The sequence below is a fragment of the Spermophilus citellus genome (assembly GCF_964194105.1).
Source record: "Spermophilus citellus genome assembly, chromosome: 11".
NCBI classification, from domain to species: Eukaryota; Metazoa; Chordata; class Mammalia; order Rodentia; family Sciuridae; genus Spermophilus; species Spermophilus citellus.
The window spans coordinates 118,690,265-118,713,140 of NC_138192.1; the positions used below are offsets into that span (position 1 = coordinate 118,690,265).

Consider the following 22,876-nt stretch of genomic DNA (forward strand, 5'->3'; position numbering starts at 1 on the left):
TGTTTAAGTGTTAAGATCCATAAACATATGAGACTCTAATATATGTTAAGGGAGTCAATTAATCAATATAAGGGGAAGGCTTAATTGATCTGTATGAGGTTTAGGGAAAATGAGTAGCAAGGGTGTTGGAGGGGGACATGAAGGCTGCCTCTCTTTTTACTCCTTCCAAATAACGTATTCCAGGTGGATCAAAGATTTAGGAAACTTGTTGGCTCCATGTAGGCCTCAGGCTTTAGGTTGCCCCTCCAACTTTGAGGGACTATCTTTAAAGGAAACGGCAAGAGGGTGAGATCCAAAAGATGATAAACTCAGACAGCCTATGGGTGAAATAAACCCAATGAGGTTTTAGTCTTAAGTTCCCGACTCTGTGGCTCCAAACTGGCTTTTCTAGAAACTTCCAAAACCTTTTCTGGAAACCCTGCTTTTCTCCCCTGCTTTGAGGCAGCCCTCCTTCACAAGTTGCTCCCTCTCTCCTTCTAAGAAGGGCCCTTTGACAGGAGGAGCTCTACTCCAGGTCCCCACCTCTGCCACAGGGGACGTGGTCATTCCTTTGCCCCCTGTGCTCAAATGGGGTGAGCCCTGTAGGCCTCAGAAATTCTCCAACTAGCCTACAGAAAAACTCCACAGCTCTCAGGAAACACAGAGCCAGAAATGCCATTTCTAGTGTCTTCACATTGGGCAGAAGAAGATGGATGGGCATGGGGCTTCTTATCCTTGAAACTGTGGGGGCCCTGGAATCTCAGCCGGCCTCTCTGTGAGGGAAATTCTTGGTTGGGACTGGGCCCTGGTGGATAAGGAGGGGAGATATTTGGAGACATTTCTAAAGCCTTGATCCTTCTTTTCCTGAATGAGTTATGTGCACCCAACTGTCCCACAAACGATAAAAGGGACACACAGATCAGGGAAGGTTTTGGAGGCAGCCCCCATGCCCCAAAAAACACTTGGGTACAGACTAGTCACTAGGGTGGAGGGAGGGTGGAATCTTAGACTCTCAGGGTCAGATCTCAGAAGTCCCCTGGATAACTCTCCCAGTAAGAAATCTGCTTCCCAAGCCTTGCCCCTGCCTCCTTGATGGGCAGTGAGCTGGTCCTCTGCCTGCCTGGCCACTGTGTAAGAAAACTCCCCATTTGCCCTTCTTCTCTTTACACCTGTCTTCTCTAACTGCTACCCACCTGTCCTGGAGGAAGACAGAGCCACCCTTGGACTCCCAGGGGAAGCATTCTCTGTGTAGAATCTTCCAGACCTGTCCCCCTGGGACCCAGGGAATGGGCAAAAGAAGCCAAAGAAGGCTTGGTTCTCACGTGGCTGTGTGCATACAACCAGACACTCTGTGTCCCCTGCCCCTTCCACACACACTCCATCACCTCCATGGCAAACCCCTTCCCTGCACTTTGGGGTGCTCTAGGGTCATCTCAAGACTCTGAATGTGGAAAGAGAAGGGCTTACAGAGGACTGACCAGTTAACTTCCCACTGAACCCAAAGAACCAGACCCAGGCCAGCTCCTATCCCATCTGAGGGGAGGGAAGGAGGACGGTGGAAATGGATAGATTCCTGTTCCAGAAACCAAGGGCCCCGTAGACACTTTCCCTCTGTCCACTCTGGCTGCCCTCCCAGCCCTGTCCCTTGAGGCTCTATTCATCCCCCCTCTGACTCACTACAAGCTCACCCAGGGTACAAGTGGAAGGTATTTGTGACCTCTGATTCAACACCTAAATTGTCAGTAACCCAAGGGTAGGGTTTTAAATCCATCTTAGTCACTATTCTATACAGAGTACCTAGAAGAGTTCTTAGTACATAGTAGGTATTCATTGAATGTTTACATACTTCTTGAATAAATACATACCACTTTTTTTTTTTTTACATTTCTTTAAGTTAAATATTCACCGAGAAGGACTGATGGTCCCACTTCATTCATTGATTCAATGAACACATATTGAGATTTTCCCACGTTAGTCACTTGGTACACAATTACAATGGAAAGTTAGTGCCTCATAGCCCAGAGAGGTGGGGTGACCTGCCAAGGTCACACAGTAGAGTGTAGCAAAGAAGGACCAGGCCCTGGGCTCCTTGACCTCTGGAGCCTAGATATCTTTCCATGACACCATAGACTTGAGATGGAAAGCCAGGGCTTTTTGGCAGCACACACACCCAGCCTGGCGCCAGGCAGCAGGGTACTGTGGGGCCCATGCTGAGGGACAGACAAGTGCCTTGAAGCCAGCTGCTCTGGGTGACTGGCCTGGTCAGAACCTGACTGCCTCCAGCTGTCTCAGTTTTTGTGGGCTCCTCCAGGAGAGGGCACCAGTTGCACACCAGGGCCTGTGCCCTCCCCACACACGGATCCTTGGATGCAAGCCAATTCATGCCCCAGCTATGGACACAGGCAGGCAGGAGACAAGTCATGTTCCGGGCTCTGTACCAGGCCCTTTTAAATAGTTAATATTCATTTTAATATTTAATATAATATTTGAATACCATCACAACCATGTAGGATCATGTAATTCTCTGCTCAAAACACTGAGATGACTTCTCATTTCTCTAAGAATAAAAATGCCATGGCCTGCAAGATGCTAGGCCATCTGGTGCCTGCCAGGTGTCTGATCCAGTTTCCTCCACTTTGCCCTCACTCTCTCTAGCCTTGCTGGCCTGCTGGCTCTTCTGGGAGCCCACGAGGCATATCCTCACCTAGCCTGAAGCCATCTTTCCCCGATGTCTGCATCATTTGCTTGCTTCCCCCTTCAAGATTAGCTCCAATGTTCCAACTCCACCCACCTTATTTGAAAGAACAAGCCCACCTCATATTCCCACCCCCACTCAAAGTACTTAACTCCCAAAATACTTATCTCCTTCTCACGATCTTCACAATTTCTTTATGTCTGTTGAATGTCTTTTCTGGACTATAAGCAACCTGGGGGAAAGGAATCCTTATCTAATTTGTTCACTGCTATAGTAACAGCTCCTGGAAGAGTGCCATGCACACAGTAGGAACTCAAAAATATTTGTTGAATAAATAAATTCTGAGTTGTGCCACTCTCATTTTGCAGATGAGGAAACTTGAGGCTTAGAGATACTCAAGATCATCTGGTCTCCTTATTCAACTAACTGACCAACCAGACAAGATTCACAGGTTACCCAGAGCTTTCCACATGATTGTTTGAGGCATGGGGTTAGGAAGCTTCAGGTTTAATTAGTTTTTTAAAACAGTCTCTATTCCTTTGTTCTCGATATTCTGTTTGCAATGTTTTCTCCCACATTTTTACCTTTTTAGAATTCAATTTACATTGTAAAATTCAATTCATCATCAGTGGTTGCCTGGGGATGGTGGAGGGGGTGTGGTTGACTACAAAGAGGATTCACAAGCAATATTTAGGGTGGGGAAACTGCTCTGTATGGTCCTGGGGTGGTGCAAGTATGACTCCATGCATTTGTCAAAACCCAACACAAAGAGTAATCTTTAATATATGCAAACTACAAGAAAAAATTATTCCTCAAGGCTCTTAATCTCTATGGATATAATTCAGTATTTAAATTGTTTCTGCTGTACTGTGCTGTGTGGTTTTGACTTCAGCATCCTAGAATGAAGGAGGGGATGAAAAGGTAAGGGCTAGAGTGCCTCTCCCATCCTCCAAATGACTTGTGGATTCTTTCAGTCCCTCTCTGACTTCATCCCACAGGCCTCAAGGTCAGGCCTGGGTCTCTCATTGACTGTTTTTTTTTAACCTTTGATTTTGAGAAATTATTGATTCACATGTGATTGTCAAAAATAATATAGTGAGATCCTGTGTACCCTTCACCAGGTTTGCTTAGCAGGAAGGTAACATTGGTATAGTCCATCCACCTTCTTCAGGTTTACCAGTTTTACACACACTCTTAGGGTATGTGTATGTATGTATACATGTGCACATGAACATTTAGTTCAATGCAATTTTATCACATCTGTAGATTCATGTGACTGTCACCACAGTCAAGTTACAGAACTGGTCTAGCACAAAAATCTCCTTTGGATTTTTATTTTATGTATTTCTCTGCAGTGCTGGAGGTTGAATCCAGGGCCTGTGAATGCTATGTGAGCACTCTACTACTGAGTTATACCCCCAAACCTCCTCAGAACTTTCTATTTATTTATTTATTTTGGGATGTCACAGATTGAAACTAGAGGCGCTCTACTTTATTATTATTATTATTATTATTATTATTATTATTATTTTTGATATAGGGCTTGCTAAGTTGCTGAGGCTAGACTGGAACTTGAATTTCTCCTGCATCAGTCTCCCAAGTCACTGGGATTACAGGATTTTGTCAGGCTCCTATGGAATTTTACAAAGTCTTGCCTTGATGTTTCTCAGAGTACAACCCTTAGACACATCAGAGTCACTGGGCCTTGTGTTAGATGAGCAGATTCCTGGGTCCTCCCAAGCCTCTCCACTGAACCAGGTCTCTTGGGATGCAGCCTTTCAGCAGGCACCATCCTTGGAGAACCATTGCTCTGGTTAGCCACCCTCCCTGATCCACCCTCCACACTGTGGCTGCCAAAGACATTCTCCTAAAACACAAGTCTGACCACCCACTCCCTGTGGTAGAACCCTATGGTTGCACCCCTGCTCTCAGATAGAGACCTTAGCAACCAAAGCCTTGTCTGGCAAGCCCCAGATCCCTTACTTTCACTGCCAACCCACCATGGGCCATCCCTCCAAACCTTTCTGATTCAGAACTCATTCTCTTCTTTCATCGTGCTCTCATTTTGCTCATGCTGTCCCTCTGCCTGCAATGTCCTTCCCACTCTTTTCTGCCTGTTGCAACCCTATCCAACTAACTACTATTAGTACAGATGAGGACTTGGAGGCTGAGAGAGGTTTGGTGTCATCCAGTGGGAGAGGGCAGGACCGCTGAGAGACCCAATCCACCCAACTGCCAGGCTCCTGGACTTACTGTTGGCCAGATGTAATGGAGGTGCTGGGTGGCCACTGGTCCTTCGTGCTGGGCAGTCTGCTCCCTCCACTTGAGAGGTGGAGGTGGCCTCTCCAGCCTTCTCTCCCAGCTCACGAAGATCATCCTCCTTTCCTCCAGCCACCAGCTGTGTGAGGCTGGGGCTCTGGGACTGAGAGGAGGGAGGAAGGGAAATGGGACTGAGCCCAGGGGTAACTTGATTCCCCTGCGTGGGGCTGAGGTGGTTGGGGGACAGGCACCCCATGAAAGAGGGGGCCTGGAACCAATCCCCAAGGATTCATTTGAGCCAGGGCTGGAAGACTGGCGATGGGGGCTCCTGGAGGGAGAGAAGGAGCCGATGGAGTCCAAGTCCCCTCCTTTGCTGCCCCCTCCCTCCACAGTTCCCTCGCAACGCAACCCGAGCCGGGGGGCCTAAAAATAGCCCCCGAGGCGCAACCGCGGCCGCCCTGGTGACCTTCTGGGTAGCACAGGCCGAAGGCGGGCGGGCAGCAGGAAGGCAGGCCGCCGGCCCCCCAGGACTCGTCTCCCAAGTCACCATCCTCCCGGGTGTCCCGTGGCCGCCTAGATCCAGCGTCCCCCAAGCCCAGCTCGCAGAGGCCATGCAGAAAGCCCGGGGCACGCGAGGCGAGGACATGGGCACGAGGGCACCCCCCAGCCCAGGGGTGCCCCCGAAGAGGGCCAAAGTGGGGGCCGGCGGAGGGGCCCTGGCGGCCGGGGCCGGGGCTGGGGCTCCCGTCTTCCTGCGACCCCTGAAGAATGCGGCGGTGTGTGCGGGCGGCGACGTGCGGCTGCGGGTGGTGGTGAGCGGGACGCCCCAGCCCAGCCTCAGCTGGTTCCGGGATGGGCAGCTCCTGCCCGCGCCGGTCCCCGAGTCCAGCTGCCTGTGGCTGCGGAGCTGCGGGGCGCAGGACGCCGGCGTGTACAGCTGCAGGGCCCAGAACGAGCGGGGCCGGGCCTCCTGCGAGGCTGTGCTCACTGTGCTGGAGGTCGGAGGTAATGGGGAGGTGGGGCCATCCCTGGCGGGCTGGGGGGAGCTGGAGTAGAGAAGGGTTGCCCAGGCCACGTGGGCCAGGTAGCGGCTCCTCCGCCTTCTTCCCAGGTGCCCAGGCTTCTCAGCTGTGCAGGCCCCAAGTGCAGATCCAGAGGGAAATGCAGGGAAAGGGTGTCAAGGTGCAGAGGCTCCCCCACCGAAAGGTCAGAGGTCAAGGGTCAGCAGTTGGTGAGCCCAGCTTGAGACCACACTGGCCTTTTGGGGAATTCTGTAGTGGAAGCCCTCCCAGCTCTCCTGTAGAGAGAGAAGCCTCCCTGGAGAAATCCTCTTCTTTAGCCCAGGAACAGACTTGAGAACCAGGCCATGAATCCTTTGCAGGTGTGTGCCTGTCTGAAGGAGGGGCCAGTTCCCCGGGGTCCAGGCTGCACTGCGGAGGGGGTGGGCCACTGCTGTGGGAGGGCTGGTGTGATCAGCACCAGGCAGGGTGGAAGGGTCTGGGACATCAGGAGGTGGAGCCAGGGTGGATTGACAATCACATGCATGCATGTGTGGAATACTTGTGCAGGCTGTGGAGCGCTGGATCTGTGTGGTGATACAAACAGATGTGGGAAAGGGGCGGGGAGAGGTGGGGTGGAAAACCTGTGGACCACGTCCACTAAGGTTCCAGAGTGAATTTGGGGAGGCATGGAATGGGGATGTTCTGGGCAGACCCTTGTGGAGGTACACTTCCAGGCTGGTGGTCTGAGGCAGAAGGGAAGGACAGGGGCCTGGGCCCTGTGCTTGTGGTTCTGATGGGCCTGGTGGGGATTCTCCTTGGGTCAATATTTGGGCTTCTGTTTTTATTTTCTCATTTCCTGAGTTAGCTGAATGGTTCTTCTCTTGGTCAAAGGCAGAGCCTTGGGTAGAAAACAGAATTTTGAGGAAGTAGAATTTGGGGGAGATGGCAAACAACTGGAAGGAGGTGTCACTGTTCCAGGAATTTGTAAGAGGACATCTCAATCCAGTTGGGTGGTCTCCTATAGGGGCCAATCCTAGGAACCTGGGGAGGAGACCCCAGGATGAAGGGAAGACCTCAGCAGCTAGAGGAAAAAGGAGACTAGGAAACAGCTCTCAGCATCTCCTCTCCCAGCCTTACCCTGATCACTTCCCAGGGTCTCCAACTACTGGTTCCTCATGGTCTCTGTGGCCAGACCTGAGTAAGAGAAGGCTAAAGCTAACTTCTCCTGATTGGCTTAGCCACTCATCAGGTACAGGCTTCTCCAGCCTGGGGTGATGGAGTGGAGTGCATTCTGAGCTGGGGAAGGACTGGACTTACTTAGCTCTGGTCCCCTCAGGAGTAAAGGGTGCTGAAACAACATAAATCAAAGGGTAAGTTATGTACCTTAATGAGAACAGGTGTAGGAAGGGAGAGATATTAGGTAAGATGAAGGAAGGACAGAGAAAGAGCAGTGGTCATAATGTTTGTTTAATGTTGGACAGGTCCACAGAGAACTGCTGCTCCAAACGCTTCCTTTTACAGGTGAGGACATTGTGGACCAGAGGGGAGGGAGATCTACCTAAGACATGCAGCTAGGTATGGCCATCCCATCCCAGGCTCTTAGTTTTGGCTCTGGGGGCTCTTTACTAAGAAGTTCTGAAAAGTAAGAGAGAGGGAGAGAAAGACTGAGTGAGCCATGCAGTATTTGGGGAGTGTCTGATATGGTACAGGCCTGGAATTTCTTAAGATGGGAGCCTCCTAGTCTGCCTGGTCCCTCCAAGTGCTTAATTATCAGGGTGGCATGGTGGGCAGAGTTCAGCTCTGGCTGGGTTTAACTAGACAGAGGCTGGGTACAGTCTCCAGTCTGGGCTGCTCTGATGAATCGCAGGTTTGAAGGTTGTGGGTGAGGAAAAGGCCCCCGGTGCTGTGGGGCTGGATTTGGGGCCTTTGACATTCATGTTAGAATCAGAAGAGGATTGGGCTGCAGCATGTCACATATGAGAACATGTCCAGATTGTACAGACAGAAGACAGCACAACAAACGGAAGCCTCATTCAGTCCCGCTGGAAAGAACCAGGTGGTTAACAATTATACCCTTCCCCCATGATTTGGGGGAGAGAGACTTGGCTTTGGTGATGTTGGGAGATTCACCGGATGAGTCTGGCTTCCATTTCCTTCTATTGCCCACCCCTCCACCAGTCCCTTCCCAGTGACAGCTCTTGAACAGAGGCAGCTGCACAAATATCTCAGCACTGCTGAGACTTACTCATGGAAAACTTTCTTGGTTGGAATCAACAGCAAGATTCAGGGTACTCGAGGAAGCCAAGCAAGGACCTGGCTGCAAAGAGAAGGAGGCAGTTTCCTGGCTGAGATTGTTCTTTGGCCCAGCGAGACAGGGTGATGCTAAGAGTCCTGGCAAGGCTCAGGATGGATGGGTATTGGCTAGGCCCTGGGAGGTTGGGTCCTTGAGGTGATGAGTGGGCTGCAGGCTGGGGAGTTTGGAGGGTGTGAGAAACTGGGATGGTAGTGATAGGATTTGGGGATATAGAAATGAGGAAAAAATGGGAGGTGAAGATAGTAGAAATGCAGGATGTTTATAAAGTCCTTAACTGTGTAAGGCACTCTATCCCATTTAATTATTTAATCTTCCAAACCCCAGGTTACTATTATGACAGTTAGTCATAAAAACAACTGGGGTTCAAGGAGAAAATTTACCCAAGGTCTGTCACATGGCTGGTAAGGGGGTAGGTTTGGGTTTGAGTCTGTAAGTCTGGGTCCACACTGCCCGCTCACAGAAAGAGATGGGTGGGAAGGCTTCAACAAGATTCGTTATCATGAACATCTTTCTGCTGTCAACATGGCAATCTACCTTCTGATCTAGTCTCCAGCTGAGGCAGGCATTCTTTTCTTTCAAAACACCAGGTTTCCACCTGTACAAGCTGAGGAGCCATAGGTAGATTAAGTAACGGGAACAAGTGCTACCCTCAAAGCTTGGGGCATGCGTGGCTGCAGGGGAAGCCTCTTTGTAAGGGGGTAAGAGGGAGAGGGCACGGTTGAGAGGAGGGGCAAGTGAAGGATGCCTGCCCATGTATTAGCTGGAGTTTTGCACAGGGTCTGAGGGACTTTGGTGTCAATCATAAGGTCAACAGATGGTAATGAACCATTCTGGGGACGGAAGGTATGAAGGGCAAAGTTAGAGATAGGAAGAAAGAGTCAGTTTAAGCAAAGGAAAGATAGGGAGTGCACCAGAACCCATGTTAAGAAATATTCTGCAATTTCATCTTCTTTTATTTTCTGGAATTTGAAGTGAATAGATGAAAACCCAGGAGGAAACTAGTATGGAGCTGGGAATGGGTATGGAGTGTTGCTATCCATTCATGCCAAATGCCAATCAGAGAGAGGAGGAGGGGCCAGAGTGTGAGCAGAAGGATGGCCTGGGAGGGAAGCAAGAAAAGAGCAGAGAGGAGCAGTGAGTCAAAGCCCTTGCAGGAGACACTGTGCTGATCAGAGCAGATCCTTCCAAGAAGCTCTGGGTAGAATCAGGAGGGTGGTCACTTCTCCAACTGTTTCTTAGAAAAGGATCTGGGTCAAGATAGAAAAGTGGGGACAACTGGATGAAGAAAGCTATTCTAGAAGATCCATTGTCCCCCTCCCTAGCACTCCTTATCCCACCCCACCTCTGTAGCTCTACCACCATTTATTCTCATATTTATTGAGTGCCTATATGCCAATTACTGTTTTAGGTACTTGGAATACACGTGAAGAGGAAAAAACTAACATTCATGTCCTCCTAGAGGTTACTTTCTAGAGAAGAGAGACAGACAATATACAACAAATGTAGTAAATAGGTAAATTATACAGTGTGTCAGAAATACAGAGCAGGGTAGTTAGTGAGGGAGGGGAAAGAGGGAGAAACTGAATGGAGGCAGAAAAGAGAGACAAAGGGGAGGAGAGTGGGTGCCTGCAGCTCAGAGGAGTGTCTTCTTGAGAGATCAGGTATGGCACAAGGACTTGGATTTTCTCTAGCTAAGGGGAAATGCTGGCAACATGGAAATGGGAAACCTGAGTTTGGGAAGTAGCAGGAGAGCACAGCAGCCAGCCCAGGAGCAAAGGAAAATGGGGCAATCTGGGGCAAACGGCAGAGGCCCACTCTGAGAGCATGTCCCAGACCAGCACTTCAGCAATACAGGTCCAGGGCAGGAGCACAGAATCTCCCCGCCCCTCCTAGGCCCAGCTGTCCCGTCACTCACCCCCGCTGCTCATTGGTTATTTTTGCTACGGAATGTGCCAGCCCCTCGGATTCTCCTGGGGAGCAGAGGCTCAAGTTACCCCCTCTCCCATCTCAGCTACCCCATCTGGGTGGGACATCTGGGGTGTCCAGGGTCCTTTGGCTGGAAGCAGTATGGACAGACACACATGCTCTCTCAATGCACATCCCTGTGTATGGATCTGTACTTGACACACTTGCCACTGACAGTCTGGGACACAAGAACACCTGTATGTATCTGGAAGGTATAAGGTGTGACATTAAACTTTAAAAAAAAAAATAGGGTGCAACCTCAAATAACTTCAGGGGCCAAACAGAAACTGAAATGTGGGCGGTGCTATTGTCAGCCGCTGACTTTGAGATGCTTGTGCCACCCCAAATATTGTGCAGGTTGAACAAAACTCATTAGTCTGACTCTGAATTTATTTTAGTAACCAGGCTTTAAAGCAATAAATTTAGAAGACACACTGACCAATCAGCTTGTGATGCTTTATGGCATAATGGTCAATCATCCAGTCATAGAATCCTGGCTGTGTGAGCTTGGGCAAATGTCTCCATGCCTCAATCTCATTCCCTGTTGTGAAGACTAGGTGAGTTTTTTTTTCATACAAAGTGCTTAGCACAATGTCTAGTACAGACCAAGAATGCAATATTTGTTAACAATTACTTAGTACTGTAGACACTAAACCATTTAACATGGTGGGATGAGAATTTCAATCGGATGACTTGCAGACTCAGAAGCTGTGTGGCTCTGGCTAAGCCACAGGAACTCTCTGAGCCTTAGTGGCTTGTCAGTGAAGTGGGGATGGGAATGCTCATAAAAGCTTCAAGCTCATGGGGTTGCTGTAAGTGTTGCATTTATAAAATGTCAGGTACTTGGTAAATATTAAAGAAATCTAGCTACCATGATTATTGAGAAGAACGGAATAGAACTTGGTTTTTGCAAAGAGTTCATGGTGCTGAGTAGGATGATGGGGGTAAGGATAGGGTGGGTGGGGAGGGCAGTGGGGGGAACAAAAAAAAATCTGTTGAGGGCTGGGGATTTAGGTCAGTGGCAGAGGACTTGCCTAGCATGGAGGCTCTGAGTTCAATCCCCAGCCTGACCCAAACAAACATCTGGTGAGTGTGCCCACTCTGCGAATAAGAGTAGTACCTCTGGGCACCTTAGTGTGTGTGTGCGCGCGCGCGTGTGTGTGTGTGTGTGTGTGTGTGTAGGGCATCAAGAAATTCAAGGCAAAGGGAGGAAAGCTGTCTTAGGCTGTCTTGAGGATCCTGGGCATTTTATAGCCTGGGTCCGCGTCAGCAGGGAGCCCCCATCCCCAAGAACCCTTGAGTATGACCTAGGCGCCCCCACCCGGCGCTCTGTCCTGCAGTGATTTGGGTACTGCCTGGCACCGTCTGCGTGTGCGCATGTTTGCGGAGTGAGAGAGTGGAGATGCTATTGACCTTCCAGGGCCGCCGGGCTGGAGGACGGAGGAGACGCCCTGGAGGCGGCTTTGGGCTGCCAATGAGAGTGGCCTGAGCAAGGGGCCGCTGCACCCCGCCCTTTCTGTGCCTCAGTTTCCCCATGTGCCCAGGGCCCGGGAGGCAGATGCGGGTGGAGTGGGGGCTGTCAGCAGCGGGAGCTGTCCTGTGGGCGTGCGGGAAGGCAGGTGAGGGCCGCCCCAGGGGACGCAGAGGGGCAGGAAAGGGTAGGGGCGCCAGGTGGGGTGCAGGCTTGCAGGAGAGGGCGGGCTCTGGGCGCCGCCGCCGCCTTCGCTTTACCCCCGCCGGGGCTCCCGAGGCCCGGCGGCTCCTTCCGCCACCCGCGCGGACTCCCGCCCGCTCCCCAGCTCGCCCCCGGCCCCGCCTCCGACTCCGCCCCGCCCCCGCCGTCCCCTCCTCGCCCGGCCGCCGGCCCGGCCCCCTCCCCCGCCATGAAGAAGCTGTGGGTGAAGAAGCGTTTCCAGGTGAGGGCTCCGGGGGCGGGCAGCGCCGGGAGGGGGCAGGAAGGGCTGGGCGCCCCGTAGGGAGGGCGGGTCACCGCGGCTAGGCCCGGGGGAGGGGGCGTTGGAGCGGCGCCGGCCCCACCCCAGCCTCGCGGACGGCGGCGGCCCGGTGTCTGAGCTGGGGGCGCCCCGGCCCTCGTCCTGAGTGCTCAGGCCCCTCCCCAAGCTGAAGGGCAGAATCCCCTATAGTCCCCAGTCCCCGCGACCACCCGAGAGGCCACCGCTGCAGCTTCGGCGCGGGGCACCCGTTTGCTTCGCCATCTCTGGCGCCTCTGTCCAACCCCAGTCCCCGACCCCCGCCCGGTTTTCCCCAGCTCCCCACTCTGGAGCCTTCCATCTTCTGAAGCTCCTGAAAGAAACGCAAAGGGATCTTCGCTGAGCTCTAAATTCCCCCAAGCCCTGCCCTGTCCTTCGCGTACCCGGGCATCCTTCCTGCATTCCTGGGGCTCTGGCCCCTCGGGGATCCTTACTCTTTGCCCCCTCATCACCCCTTCCCCGTCCTCTTGACACCTATCCCAGGTATCTGTCCTTCCCCACAACAGGAATCTGTGTCCTTGGCCCTCCATCTCTCATCATTCAAGCGCACCCCCTCCATTTTCTTATCAGTCATCCTGGCTACCACATCTCCTCTCCTCTATCTGGTCCCAGGCTATAAGCCTCTGTCCAGCAGGGAGTCCCAGGGTTGGACCTGCAGCCTTTCTGTTCCCTCACCTTCCTCCCCTGCTCCTGAGCCAAGCTGAGTGGCCTGGAGGAAGGCAGAGTGGATACACTCTCTACCCGGCAAGCTATGCCCCCCCCCCACTGGCCCCTAGTATGCATTTTTGCCTGATATAGCAGGCTGGGACTGGGAGGTATAGGGGGACTCAGGAGCAAGCTTCCCCCTCAACAACTCATTCTGGCTTTTCTCTTTCAGAAAACCGGCCATTCCCGCCGGGCCTTTGGCCGACTTACCCATGGTGCGTGGACTGCTCTAGCCCATGCCCACTCCTCCTCTTGATCCATGTCCCTTCATGAGGCATCAAGGCCCTGAAGATAGCCCATAAGATGTGGGACACCCCCCCACCCAATTCATCTACCCACCCACCCAAGAAGGGCCCCTGGGCCCTGAAGCTGAGAGAGGACCTAGCAATGGGAAGGGGGCTTATCAGCACACCCTACCATGGGCCTGGGCTCCCCATTCTTCATCTGTGAGACCAAGTGAGGAGGAGCATATTTCCATGCTATGGCAACCAGCACATGGCTCCTGCTTGTCATGGCACCCAGGGGAAAACTGAGGCACAGAACCTGATAGACTCTGGGAAAGTTAAAAAAATATGCCCAGGAATCTTTGTTTCTAACTCAAACTCTGGGCATTTTTAAAGAACCACTCACCAGGAGAAGAGAGGATTCTTGAGGAGAGTGCCTGTCCCAGCCCCATGCAGACAGATGTGGTTTCTTTTGTAAGGAAGGGTCAAAGCATAGTACAAATTTTGTGGTAGAGGGTGGGACTGACCCTTAATATTTGAAGGCCCAGGTCTGTGGCTGAACTGGGCCCAAACAGGTGTGAGTATGGCCAGTAGGAGCACCAGGAAGGGTTCAGGGTCCCAGAACCACTGGGCCAATTGGAACAACCAGCCCAGCACTGGGGATGGCTCCCTATGCTGGGCACATCTGGTGTCCTCCTCCCCCATCTATCCCCACCAGGCACTGGGGACCCTTGTGCCCCTTCTGTCCTCCATGTCCCATCCCACAAACACTCTGATAACTGTCTGTCCACATCTCTCTCCTGCTGCTCCTATGGAAGCGAAGTTTTCCGCTCCTGCAGAAAGCAAAGTTACGGTAGGAAGCTGGCTTCTGCCCTACCCCCACTTCCCCCTCTACCCTGCCCAGCCCTGGCCTCTCCTCACCCTGCCTCAGCTGTGTACCCTGATGCCTTCCAGCTGGTTGAGGGTGCAGGACAGGCTGGCCCTGCAGTTGGTCGAGTGCCCTGACAGTTCGACTCTGAGGTGACTCCCCTTTGTTTCTGGGGAACTGGAACCCAGACTTTAGAGCCTTGGAAACTAGGACCTTGTTATTTTGGGCACCACACAGGGAGCGGAGGGGGAGGGGATGAGTCCCTGGTAAGCCATTAACTGGGCAGGAGGGAGGATGGCAGTGTTGAGGGCCCCATGGAGGCAAGGGTGAGTAGCCAGGGGGTCAGGGATGGAGCCAGGGCATTGAAGTGGGAATCTGGGCAGGGAGGTGGCAGAAGCAAAAGAGGAGAGAAGACTGGTTCCTGAAAGCCCTACCTGTGGTAAGATGGAGCCCACTGTGGGGGAGGCAGGAGGCGACTTAGGCAAGAGTTGGAGGAGAAGGAGGAGGGCCCTGCCCACACAGACCCCTTCTTCTCCAGACTCAGAGACGGCTGAGGATGACATCAGCGATGTGCAGGGGACCCAGCGCCTGGAGCTTCGGGATGACGGGGCCTTCAGCACCCCCACGGGTGAGCTCTCTGGATGCTCTGAGAGCAGGCAGGAGGGTTTCCCGCAAGGGGCATCTAGGTCTTACTGTGCTCCTTTCTCTAGGGGGCTCTGACACCCTGGTGGGCACCTCCTTGGACACACCCCCGACCTCCGTGACAGGCACCTCAGAGGAGCAAGTGAGCTGGTGGGGCAGCGGGCAGACCGTCCTGGAACAGGAAGCGGGCAGCGGGGGTGGCACCTGCCGCCTCCCAGGCAGCCCAAGGCAAGCACAGGCAACCGGGGCCGGGCCACGGCACCTGGGGGTGGAGCCGCTGGTGCGGGCATCGCGAGCTAATCTGGTGGGCGCAAGCTGGGGGTCAGAGGATAGCCTTTCGGTGGCCAGTGACCTGTATGGCAGCGCGTTCAGTCTGTACAGAGGACGGGCGCTCTCCATCCACGTGTAAGTAATGGCCTCACCTGGGCCTGCATTGTCCCATCTCACCATGCTGTCCTGCACCGCCCATTACTGCTCCATCAGCCACCATCTCCCCTGCCCCATCCATCTCTGTGCACCCCCCACCCCCCACTGCTGGCCCCAGCTACACTCTTTCCACACCATTCCCTCCGTGGCCATCACCTCCCACGTCCTTCTGCTCCCACCTGTCCTGGCCCACTGTGCCATCTCCATGGTCTCATAGACCCCTCTGTCCCTTCCTCTGTCCCTTCCTTGTCTCCTCTGAGAGCTCCAGTTTGTCAGGGGCCCTCTACTGCCTCGCCCATTCAGGCTCCAGTTGTCCCTAGGATCCCCCCCTGCCCCCTCCGTGCCTGCTGTCTCAGCAGCTGCTGCCTTTTCATCTCTCTGCACATTCCTGTTCCCATGTGGGCCTTTTTCTGGGAGGAACAGAACCTTTCCGCACAGCAGCTCCCGGGAGAGCAGGGAAGAGCAGGGGAGCAGGCGAGCACCCAGGAGAGAGAAGAGAACCCGAGGTGGTCAGGGGCAGATGGGGTGAGGGGCCTGCAGAAGCAGGAGGATGGACGTGGGCTGTGGGGAGGCAGAGGGCCGGGAGAAGGAGGGGCTAGAGACAGCAGGCTGGGATGGAGTGGAGGGTTTGGAGTGACAGCGGCAGGGGGCAGGCGATTATCTTGTGGGAAACACCGAGGGTGGGGTCCAGGGTTGTCCAGGTTGGGGGTGGTAACAAGTGGAGATATTGGAATGAAGCACTGGAGCCATTTTTGGAGATTTGGGGGCTGGCAGATACTGGAGGGAGTGCTATAGCAGAAGAGGGGAGTGGCTGATGGTAGAGGTAATGGGGGCCATTTGGGGGAGCTGTGAGGGGGCCTGCTTTGTGATGGGTATGGATATGGAGGAGGTACCTCCTTCATGGAATAGAAAGAAGGGGTCTGGGGAGGGGGCTGTTTCATAAGTGGTTGGAGTGGCCAGTGGTAGACACAGGAGAGGTCTGGTCTGGGACAGGGGCCTGGGGAGTTCCCTTGGCTTATCGTTGGTGTTCCTGTACCCTGTACTGCCTCTCCTTTCTTGCCTTTCCCAGGCCCCAGCCAGAGCCTAGAGTTGCTATGGCAACTCGGAGGAACCCATTTCCTTAGTGATGTCTGGTAGCGTCTGGCCTGGAGCTCTTGGAGCTGCGGGCAAGAGGCCTCTTTTGCTGTCCCCAATTTCTCTGCAGACCTCACCCAGTTCCCAGAGGCCATTCCTCAGGGACTCTGCTACCCCTCCCCCAGAGTAGACTATACCTCTCTGCTGGTGGCTGGATGAGGCTTTTCTGCCTCCTGGGGCACTCAAGATTACCTCCCCTGCCCCCAGCCAGAGGTGGGTCTTGCAATGTGGGTGCAACCACGGAAGTCTAAAACATCCTTACACTTAGGCACTCCTAGGACTCCTGGCTGGTACTGTCCTATTTCTCTTCCCTTCTGTCTCTCTAGAAACCTAAACAGTTGAAGGGAACAAGGACTCAGAAGTCAGATTCACTTAGGTTTCAACCTCAGTGCCCCATTTCCTAGCTATGTCACCTTGGGAAGACACTTAACCTGTCTGAAGCCTCGTTTTTTTGGAGTGAAGCACTGGAGTCATTTTTGGAGATTTGGGGGCTGGCAGATACTGGAGGGAGTGCTATAGGAGAAGAGGGGAGTGGCTGATGGTAGAGGTAATGGGGGCCATTTGGGGAGCTGTAAATGGGGGTAATATCAGTTCCTATCTCACGGGGTTGGGAGGATTAAATGACTCAATGCATTTGAATTACTTTGTATATGCCTGGCCACACAGTAAATATTCAATAAGCCATTTTATAAATTTTGTATTATTTTATTTTTTAATATTTATTTTTTAGTTGTAGTTGGATATAATATCTTTATTTATTTATTTTTATGTGGTGCTGGGGATCGAACCCAGGGCTTCACCCGTGCTAGGCAAGCGTTCTACCACTGAGCCACGACCCCAGCCCCGTTTTATAAGTTTTAAAGTTATTTCTAATGTGTCAGGTATGGTAATAGAGCTCAGATTCCTTGTCTTGTTATCTTTACGTTTGACTTCCCCCCACCAAGGGTCCATAAGGGGGAAACTGAAGTCTATCTCTTGGATATCAAAGCTCTGCTAGGTGAGAGGGTATCCTGGGCTGATAGGCTACTTCCCTCCTCATCTTGCTCACTCCCTGTTCAGGCCCACTGGGTAATTACTTCTGGGTATACCCTTTGGAGGGAATTTCAGCACTTCTCAGGAGGGTTTTCAAGGATTCAGGGTTCCTTTCCCAGGGGCAGGACAAAGACAAAGGTCTATGCTGGGGCAGACTGAGCAAAGAGAACAGGAGTCTGGGTATCCTATTCCCAGGGATTCAGTTGCTGCCTGCTCTGCTCTACTGTAGGTGGTGTTAGAAATGGAGTCAGGTCTCCACAGGAGCTAGGTCATCACATGGATGGGGCACTGCTCTATAAAGTCTTGTGTTTGGTAGAGAAGGCCAGTGCCCTTCTTCTAAGGGCCACTGTGAAGGGGATGCATTCGTTTGAGGCTGGGCTGGGCTGTGGGGGCCAGCTGAGGGCAGGAATGAGTAGAAGACTGCATTCTAGAGAGGACCCCTCCCTACCCAACCCTCCTGTCTTCCCTCACCACTTCATCTTTGGGTCCTAAACCTCATTCTTTTTTTCTCGCCCATGCTCAGTTCTGTTCCTGCTGTTCCCAGCTTCCAGGCCTGGGGGGAGGGGGCTGGCCAGAGCTCCTGGGGTTGAGTCTGTACCTGGACTCAGCCACTAGCCCAGTCTTCTGGTGCATGAGCCGCTGGCCTCTCCCCAGCCCCTGCTCTGGCTGTGCCGTTCTCCAGGGGGTGGGGGGCAGGAGGGTCTGGCCCATGTCACCCCCAAGCCTGCCCAGCATGTCCCACCGCCTAATCCCTGTCACAAGCTGAGAGTCTAGGAGGGGAGGCTCCCTGAATTCTCTACCCCTCTTGGTCTTGGTTCTGCAGCAGCATCCCTCAAAGTGGACTGCGAAGGGAGGAACCTGACCTTCAGCCTCAGCAGGCTAGTGAAGCCCCGCGTCCTCGCCCTGCCCCTCCGCCTCCTTCCAAGTCCGCGCTGCTCCCGCCACCATCCCCTAGGGTGGGTAAGAGGGCTCCACCAGGACCCAGCGCCCAGCCCCCAGCCACCCCCACATCTCTCCATCGGCGCACTCAAGAGCCTGAGCTACCGGAGGACGCCACCGCGGAAGAGAAACGAGGCAAAAAGTCCAAGTCATCGGGGCCCTCGCTGGCGGGTACGACAGAGTCCCGGCCCCAGACGCCACTGAGTGAGGCCTCAGGTCGCCTGTCGGCGCTGGGCCGCTCACCGAGGTTGGTGCGAGCCGGCTCCCGCATCCTGGACAAGTTGCAGTTTTTTGAGGAGCGACGTCGCAGCCTGGAGCGCAGCGACTCACCCCCAGCGCCCCTGCGGCCCTGGGTCCCCCTACGCAAGGCCCGCTCCCTGGAACAGCCCAAGTCCGTAGGCGACGCTGCGTGGGGCGTACCTGGGACCTCTCAGGAGGAGCTGCAGGCACCACAGGGCAGTGTGGCCGAGCGGCGCCGCCTGTTCCAGCAGAAGGCGGCCTCGCTGGACGAACGCACACGACAGCGCAGCCCTGCCTCTGATCTCGAGCTGCGCTTCGCGCAGGAGCTGGGCCGCATACGCCGCTCCACTTCGCGGGAGGAACTGGTGCGCTCCCATGAGTCCCTGCGTGCCACCCTGCAGCGTGCCCCATCCCCTCGAGAGCCTGGAGAACCCCCACTCTTCTCCCGGCCCTCTACCCCCAAGACTCCACGGGCTGTGAGCCCTGCCGCCACCCAGCCTCCTCCTCCCAGTATTGTGGGCAAGTCTGTAGAAGAGCCTGGGAGGCCCAGAAGCCGTGGCCCTTTGGGCAGGACAGAGCCTGGGGAAGGCCCACAGCAGGAGGTTAGGCGGCGTCGGGATCAGTTCCCACTCACCCGGGGCAGAGCCATACAGGAGTGCAGGAGCCCTGTGCCGCCCCACAATGCTGATCTCCCGGAGGCCCAGACGAAAGCCCCCTCGGGTCGGAAGCGGGAGCCCCCAGCGCAGGCAGTGCGCTTTCTGCCCTGGGCCACACCGGGCCTGGAGGGCGCTGCTGTGCCCCAAACCTTGGAGAAGAACAGGGCAGGGCCCGAGGCCGAGAAGAGGCTGCGCAGAGGACCAGAGGAGGATGGTCCCTGGGGGGCTTGGGACCGAAGAGGACCCCGCAGCCAGGGCAAAGGTCGCAGGGTCCGACCCACCTCTCCTGAGCTCGGTAAGGCTGCTGAAAGGGTTGGAAAGGTGCCCAGACCTGGCTGGGAGGGGATTTGGGAGCAACAAGACTGCCTGGCAGTAAGGAGGGCCTTGCTTGGGACTGGTAGGCTGCTCTGAGGGTGCTGTTTGCCAGAGAACATATTGACACAGGCTCAGGTTGGAGTGACAGACTGTGAAGGTCCTGTGCTAGATTTGCCATTGGTGAGTTAGGAGTGTGAGTGTGAGTGTGTTTGGATGCCAGGGTGAGCAAAGGCTGGTGCCCACATATCTGCCATAAGTTCACAGAGGTCCAGTGGCCTCCTGGGTTGTTGGGTCAAGGACCCACAATGAGAAGAGGCACTGGTGAGAACCTAAGCAGTGCTCAGCAACCTCCATTCCTCTATGGGGGAAGAGAGGGTAGCTGGTCTCAAATTCCTGTTACAGGCAAGCATTGCGTTAGTTAACCCCTTACTCTGCCCTTCCCTTCCCAGCACCATATGTCAGCCTACCTGTGGCCGCTAAAGTCTTACCCAACCTCTTCTCTCCCATACTCACATTCTGCATTGCTGAACTAACTGGTCCCTACACATACTTGTTTTTGTGTTGTCTTCCTGCCTTTCTGTGGGTGATGAGCAACATCAAGGACAAGTGCTGCTGCCCCTAACCCTGCCCATCCTGAACAGCAACTTGGGGCCCACTTCTGGAGAGGCAGAGGGAGCTATCCTTGACTTGCTCCCACTCCCTACTGCTTTTCCACACTGTATCTAGGAGACCCTGCCAGTATCTTTCTTATTGTGTTTATCACCCTGTATTTTTCTTCATCAAAGTTATTTTGCATTTAAGTGTTACCACCTCAGAATCTTTAGAGATGATTAGGCTCCAGTCCATCATCCTACTGACAACCATTATTATATACCCACTATGTCCCAGGTGTTGTGTTAACTAGGCCCATAAGGATGTTATCTCATTTAGTCTGTTTGCCAGCTCTGCAGAGTATTGCATGTTATCCTTCCATCTTCCAGATAACATAACTGAGACTCAAAGATTATCTCATTTGCCCAAGATGATATAGTTAGAAAACAGCAAAATTGGTATCTTTGCAGCCCTTTTAGCTGCCTACATTGTCCTTTATCTAGCTCATAGAATGTCAGAGTTGGAAAATACCCAGAAAGAACCATGACAGCGTAGTCTCTTTTTATATAAGCAGGGATCACATCTTATTTTCTGTTATATGCTGGGTACCCATCAGTATGCAATGTAGTGAGTGCAGTGTTACTGTCTGGTGAAGGAGGAATGGAAGCTGATCCTCTGAGGCCCATCCAATCCCCCTGCAGCTCCCTGTTTGTCATATGGTGGCCTCACAAATGTGACAATTTCCCACATATTATCTTTTGTAGCTATTGTTGCTGCTCGGTCTTGGTTTGCTGGTAGCTTGTCCTCTGTCCGTTCGAGCTTATATAGTCTTGTGTCCCCTTGGAGTGCCTTGCACAGGGTCTGCTGTGCCACATGTGATGAACAGTTCTTGTGAAGGTGCTTATCACAGCACATCCCCACCTTCCTCTAGAAACCAACACTAACTGTGGTCTCAGCTGCCCTGTCCTGGTGAAGAACCTTCCTTCTGAAATTTTCTTTTCTCTATCTTAGGACTTTCAGTAAAGAGACCTTAATCCCTTCCAGAAGCCCTGATCTCTGGGTTTTGGTACTTTCCAAGACACAGGGCTGCCAACATGCTTTCACCCCGAGTCATTTCCACAGAGATCACATCCCCCTCATCACTCATGCCACCCCTGTGTCTGCAGAGTCTTCGGATGACTCTTATGTGTCTGCTGGAGAAGAGCCCCTGGAGGCCCCAGTGTTTGAGATTCCCCTGCAGAATGTGGTGGTGGCCCCAGGGGCTGATGTACTGCTTAAGTGTATCATCACCGCCAACCCCCCACCCCAAGGTAAGCTTCAGGTCTTGAGGTGCAGAGCATGTGGGACAGGGAGAGGGAGCCTCCCCTAGAATCCTCTGAGGGGGTGGGTGGGAGGAGAGGAGTCTGCCTGTCTTCAGGGAGATGGCTCAGGACTCCCTAGAGAGAAAAGGATAGCCTGGGCTTCTGGAGTGAGGGCAGACTCCTCCGAATTCCCCACAGGCAGAACAAGGAATGGTTTGAACCTTTGTGTGGGAGGGGTGGAATGAGGTTTCCCCAGTGAGCCTCTGGCCGTAGTGAGTTGGTTCTCATTGCTTCCCCACAGTGTCCTGGCTCAAGGATGGGTCCACGCTGCACAGTGAGGGCCGCCTTCTCATCCGGGCTGAGGGCGAGAGGCACACTCTGCTGCTCAGGGAGGCCCAGGAGGCTGACGCGGGGAGCTATATGGCCACTGCCATCAACGAGCTGGGCCAGGCCAGCTGTGCTGCCTCACTGGCTGTGAGACCTGGTAGGAAGCCCGCCAAACCCAGGGGTGGGTGGGGGGTGAGCTGTGATCCTTCCCTCCTAGCAGATGTGAGGCCATGGGCCCAAGCTCCTTTCCCACTTGCAAATGAGAGTGCTTGGGCTCTCAGTCATCTTGCAGAGTCCCTTCTCTGTGGGCCTCTCTGGAGAAAGCATTTAAAATGGTCCCGTCCTTAGGGCAAGGATCAAATTCCCAGGACAGGCACCAGGCTGGTCAATTCATGAAGTCAGTAAAATGTGTCTTTAGACATCCTATAACCACCAACTTCCCCTGCCAATTCCCTGAACAGGGTCCTGTGGGGAAGGCGAATTGTCTTTGAGTCTGAGAAAAATAATCTCTCAGCCCAGAGGGCTTAAGATCCACCAGGAGCTTTTTATGTTATTTTTTCTATAGGAAAGCCCCAACCCTGTAAAAAGAGAGGCTTTCAAGTGTCCCTGCTTCCTGTTGAACCCCAAACCTTAAAGAAGGTGCAACTGAGAATACCTTCAGGATGGCAGTATGGAGCTGCCCTGTTTTCTATTTTTATAGAAGCTCTCACTTGGTGTCAGACTACTTCCTTTGGGTTTCAGTCCAGTTTCTTTCTGGCTCAGGCAGGGCTGGACTGGTGTCAGTGTATGTGGCCAGTTCTGTTCATTCAGGTGGCTGGGCCTGACAATGCACTGACCCTGCATAGTGGGGCAGAGAGAGGGGAGGATGGTAGGGGTTGTCACAGAAGGAAAAGACAGAGACTCAACCTGCAATCAAGGGGATTACCATTGGGTGTTCAAATCTAGCTCAGAGAACCTAGGCTGGAAGGCATCTAAGCACAGACGAATTCAGTTTGGAGATGAGTCTAGCAGTGGTCAGTGTTCTAGGATATTTGCACTGAGACAGGAGAGCCTGGAGGAGGCGGGGTTTAGACTGCAGAAGGAGGGGCAGGACATGCCAGGAGGGGGAACAACACATGCTGTTCTGTGCCTTTCTTCCACTCAGTGCTACAGGACAGCAGATGACAGCCCAGCCCGTGTGCCTGGTCCCAGGGCGTTAGCACTTTCAAAATGCAGGAGCTCTTGGTGGGGTCTGGCACTGCAGCTGTGCCATGTTAGCTCCTTTGACAGCAC

General features: G+C 53.5%; 2 protein-coding genes across 28 annotated transcripts in view; one reads left to right on the plus strand and one right to left on the minus strand.

Annotated features, from left to right (window-relative positions):
* DNPEP (aspartyl aminopeptidase) overlaps positions 1 to 5,062 on the minus strand; it is a 51,046-nt gene extending 45,984 nt beyond the window's left edge. The window contains exon 1 of the mRNA XM_081261136.1: positions 4,928 to 5,062. Coding sequence (XP_081117262.1) covers positions 4,928 to 5,050 — 123 coding nt within the window. The 5' untranslated portion in view covers positions 5,051 to 5,062. The remainder of the gene's footprint in view (positions 1 to 4,927) is intronic.
* Positions 5,063 to 5,187: 125 nt separating this feature from the next.
* SPEG (striated muscle enriched protein kinase) overlaps positions 5,188 to 22,876 on the plus strand; it is a gene marked incomplete at its 5' end in the record, with an annotated part of 56,034 nt that continues 38,345 nt past the window's right edge. For 11 of the 27 annotated variants that reach the window (XR_014017999.1, XR_014018000.1, XR_014018001.1 and 8 more), the window contains 9 exons: positions 5,188 to 5,938; positions 7,416 to 7,455; positions 7,877 to 7,990; positions 13,952 to 13,986; positions 14,540 to 14,629; positions 14,712 to 15,048; positions 18,059 to 19,365; positions 21,143 to 21,286; positions 21,579 to 21,761. Coding sequence is in view for 20 of the 27 variants with exons in the window: in XM_081261115.1 (XP_081117241.1) it covers positions 5,188 to 5,938; positions 7,416 to 7,455; positions 7,877 to 7,990; positions 13,952 to 13,986; positions 14,540 to 14,629; positions 14,712 to 15,048; positions 18,059 to 19,365; positions 21,143 to 21,286; positions 21,579 to 21,761 (3,001 nt within the window). The other 16 variants (XM_081261129.1, XM_081261131.1, XM_081261122.1 and 13 more) reach the window with 12 other exon arrangements.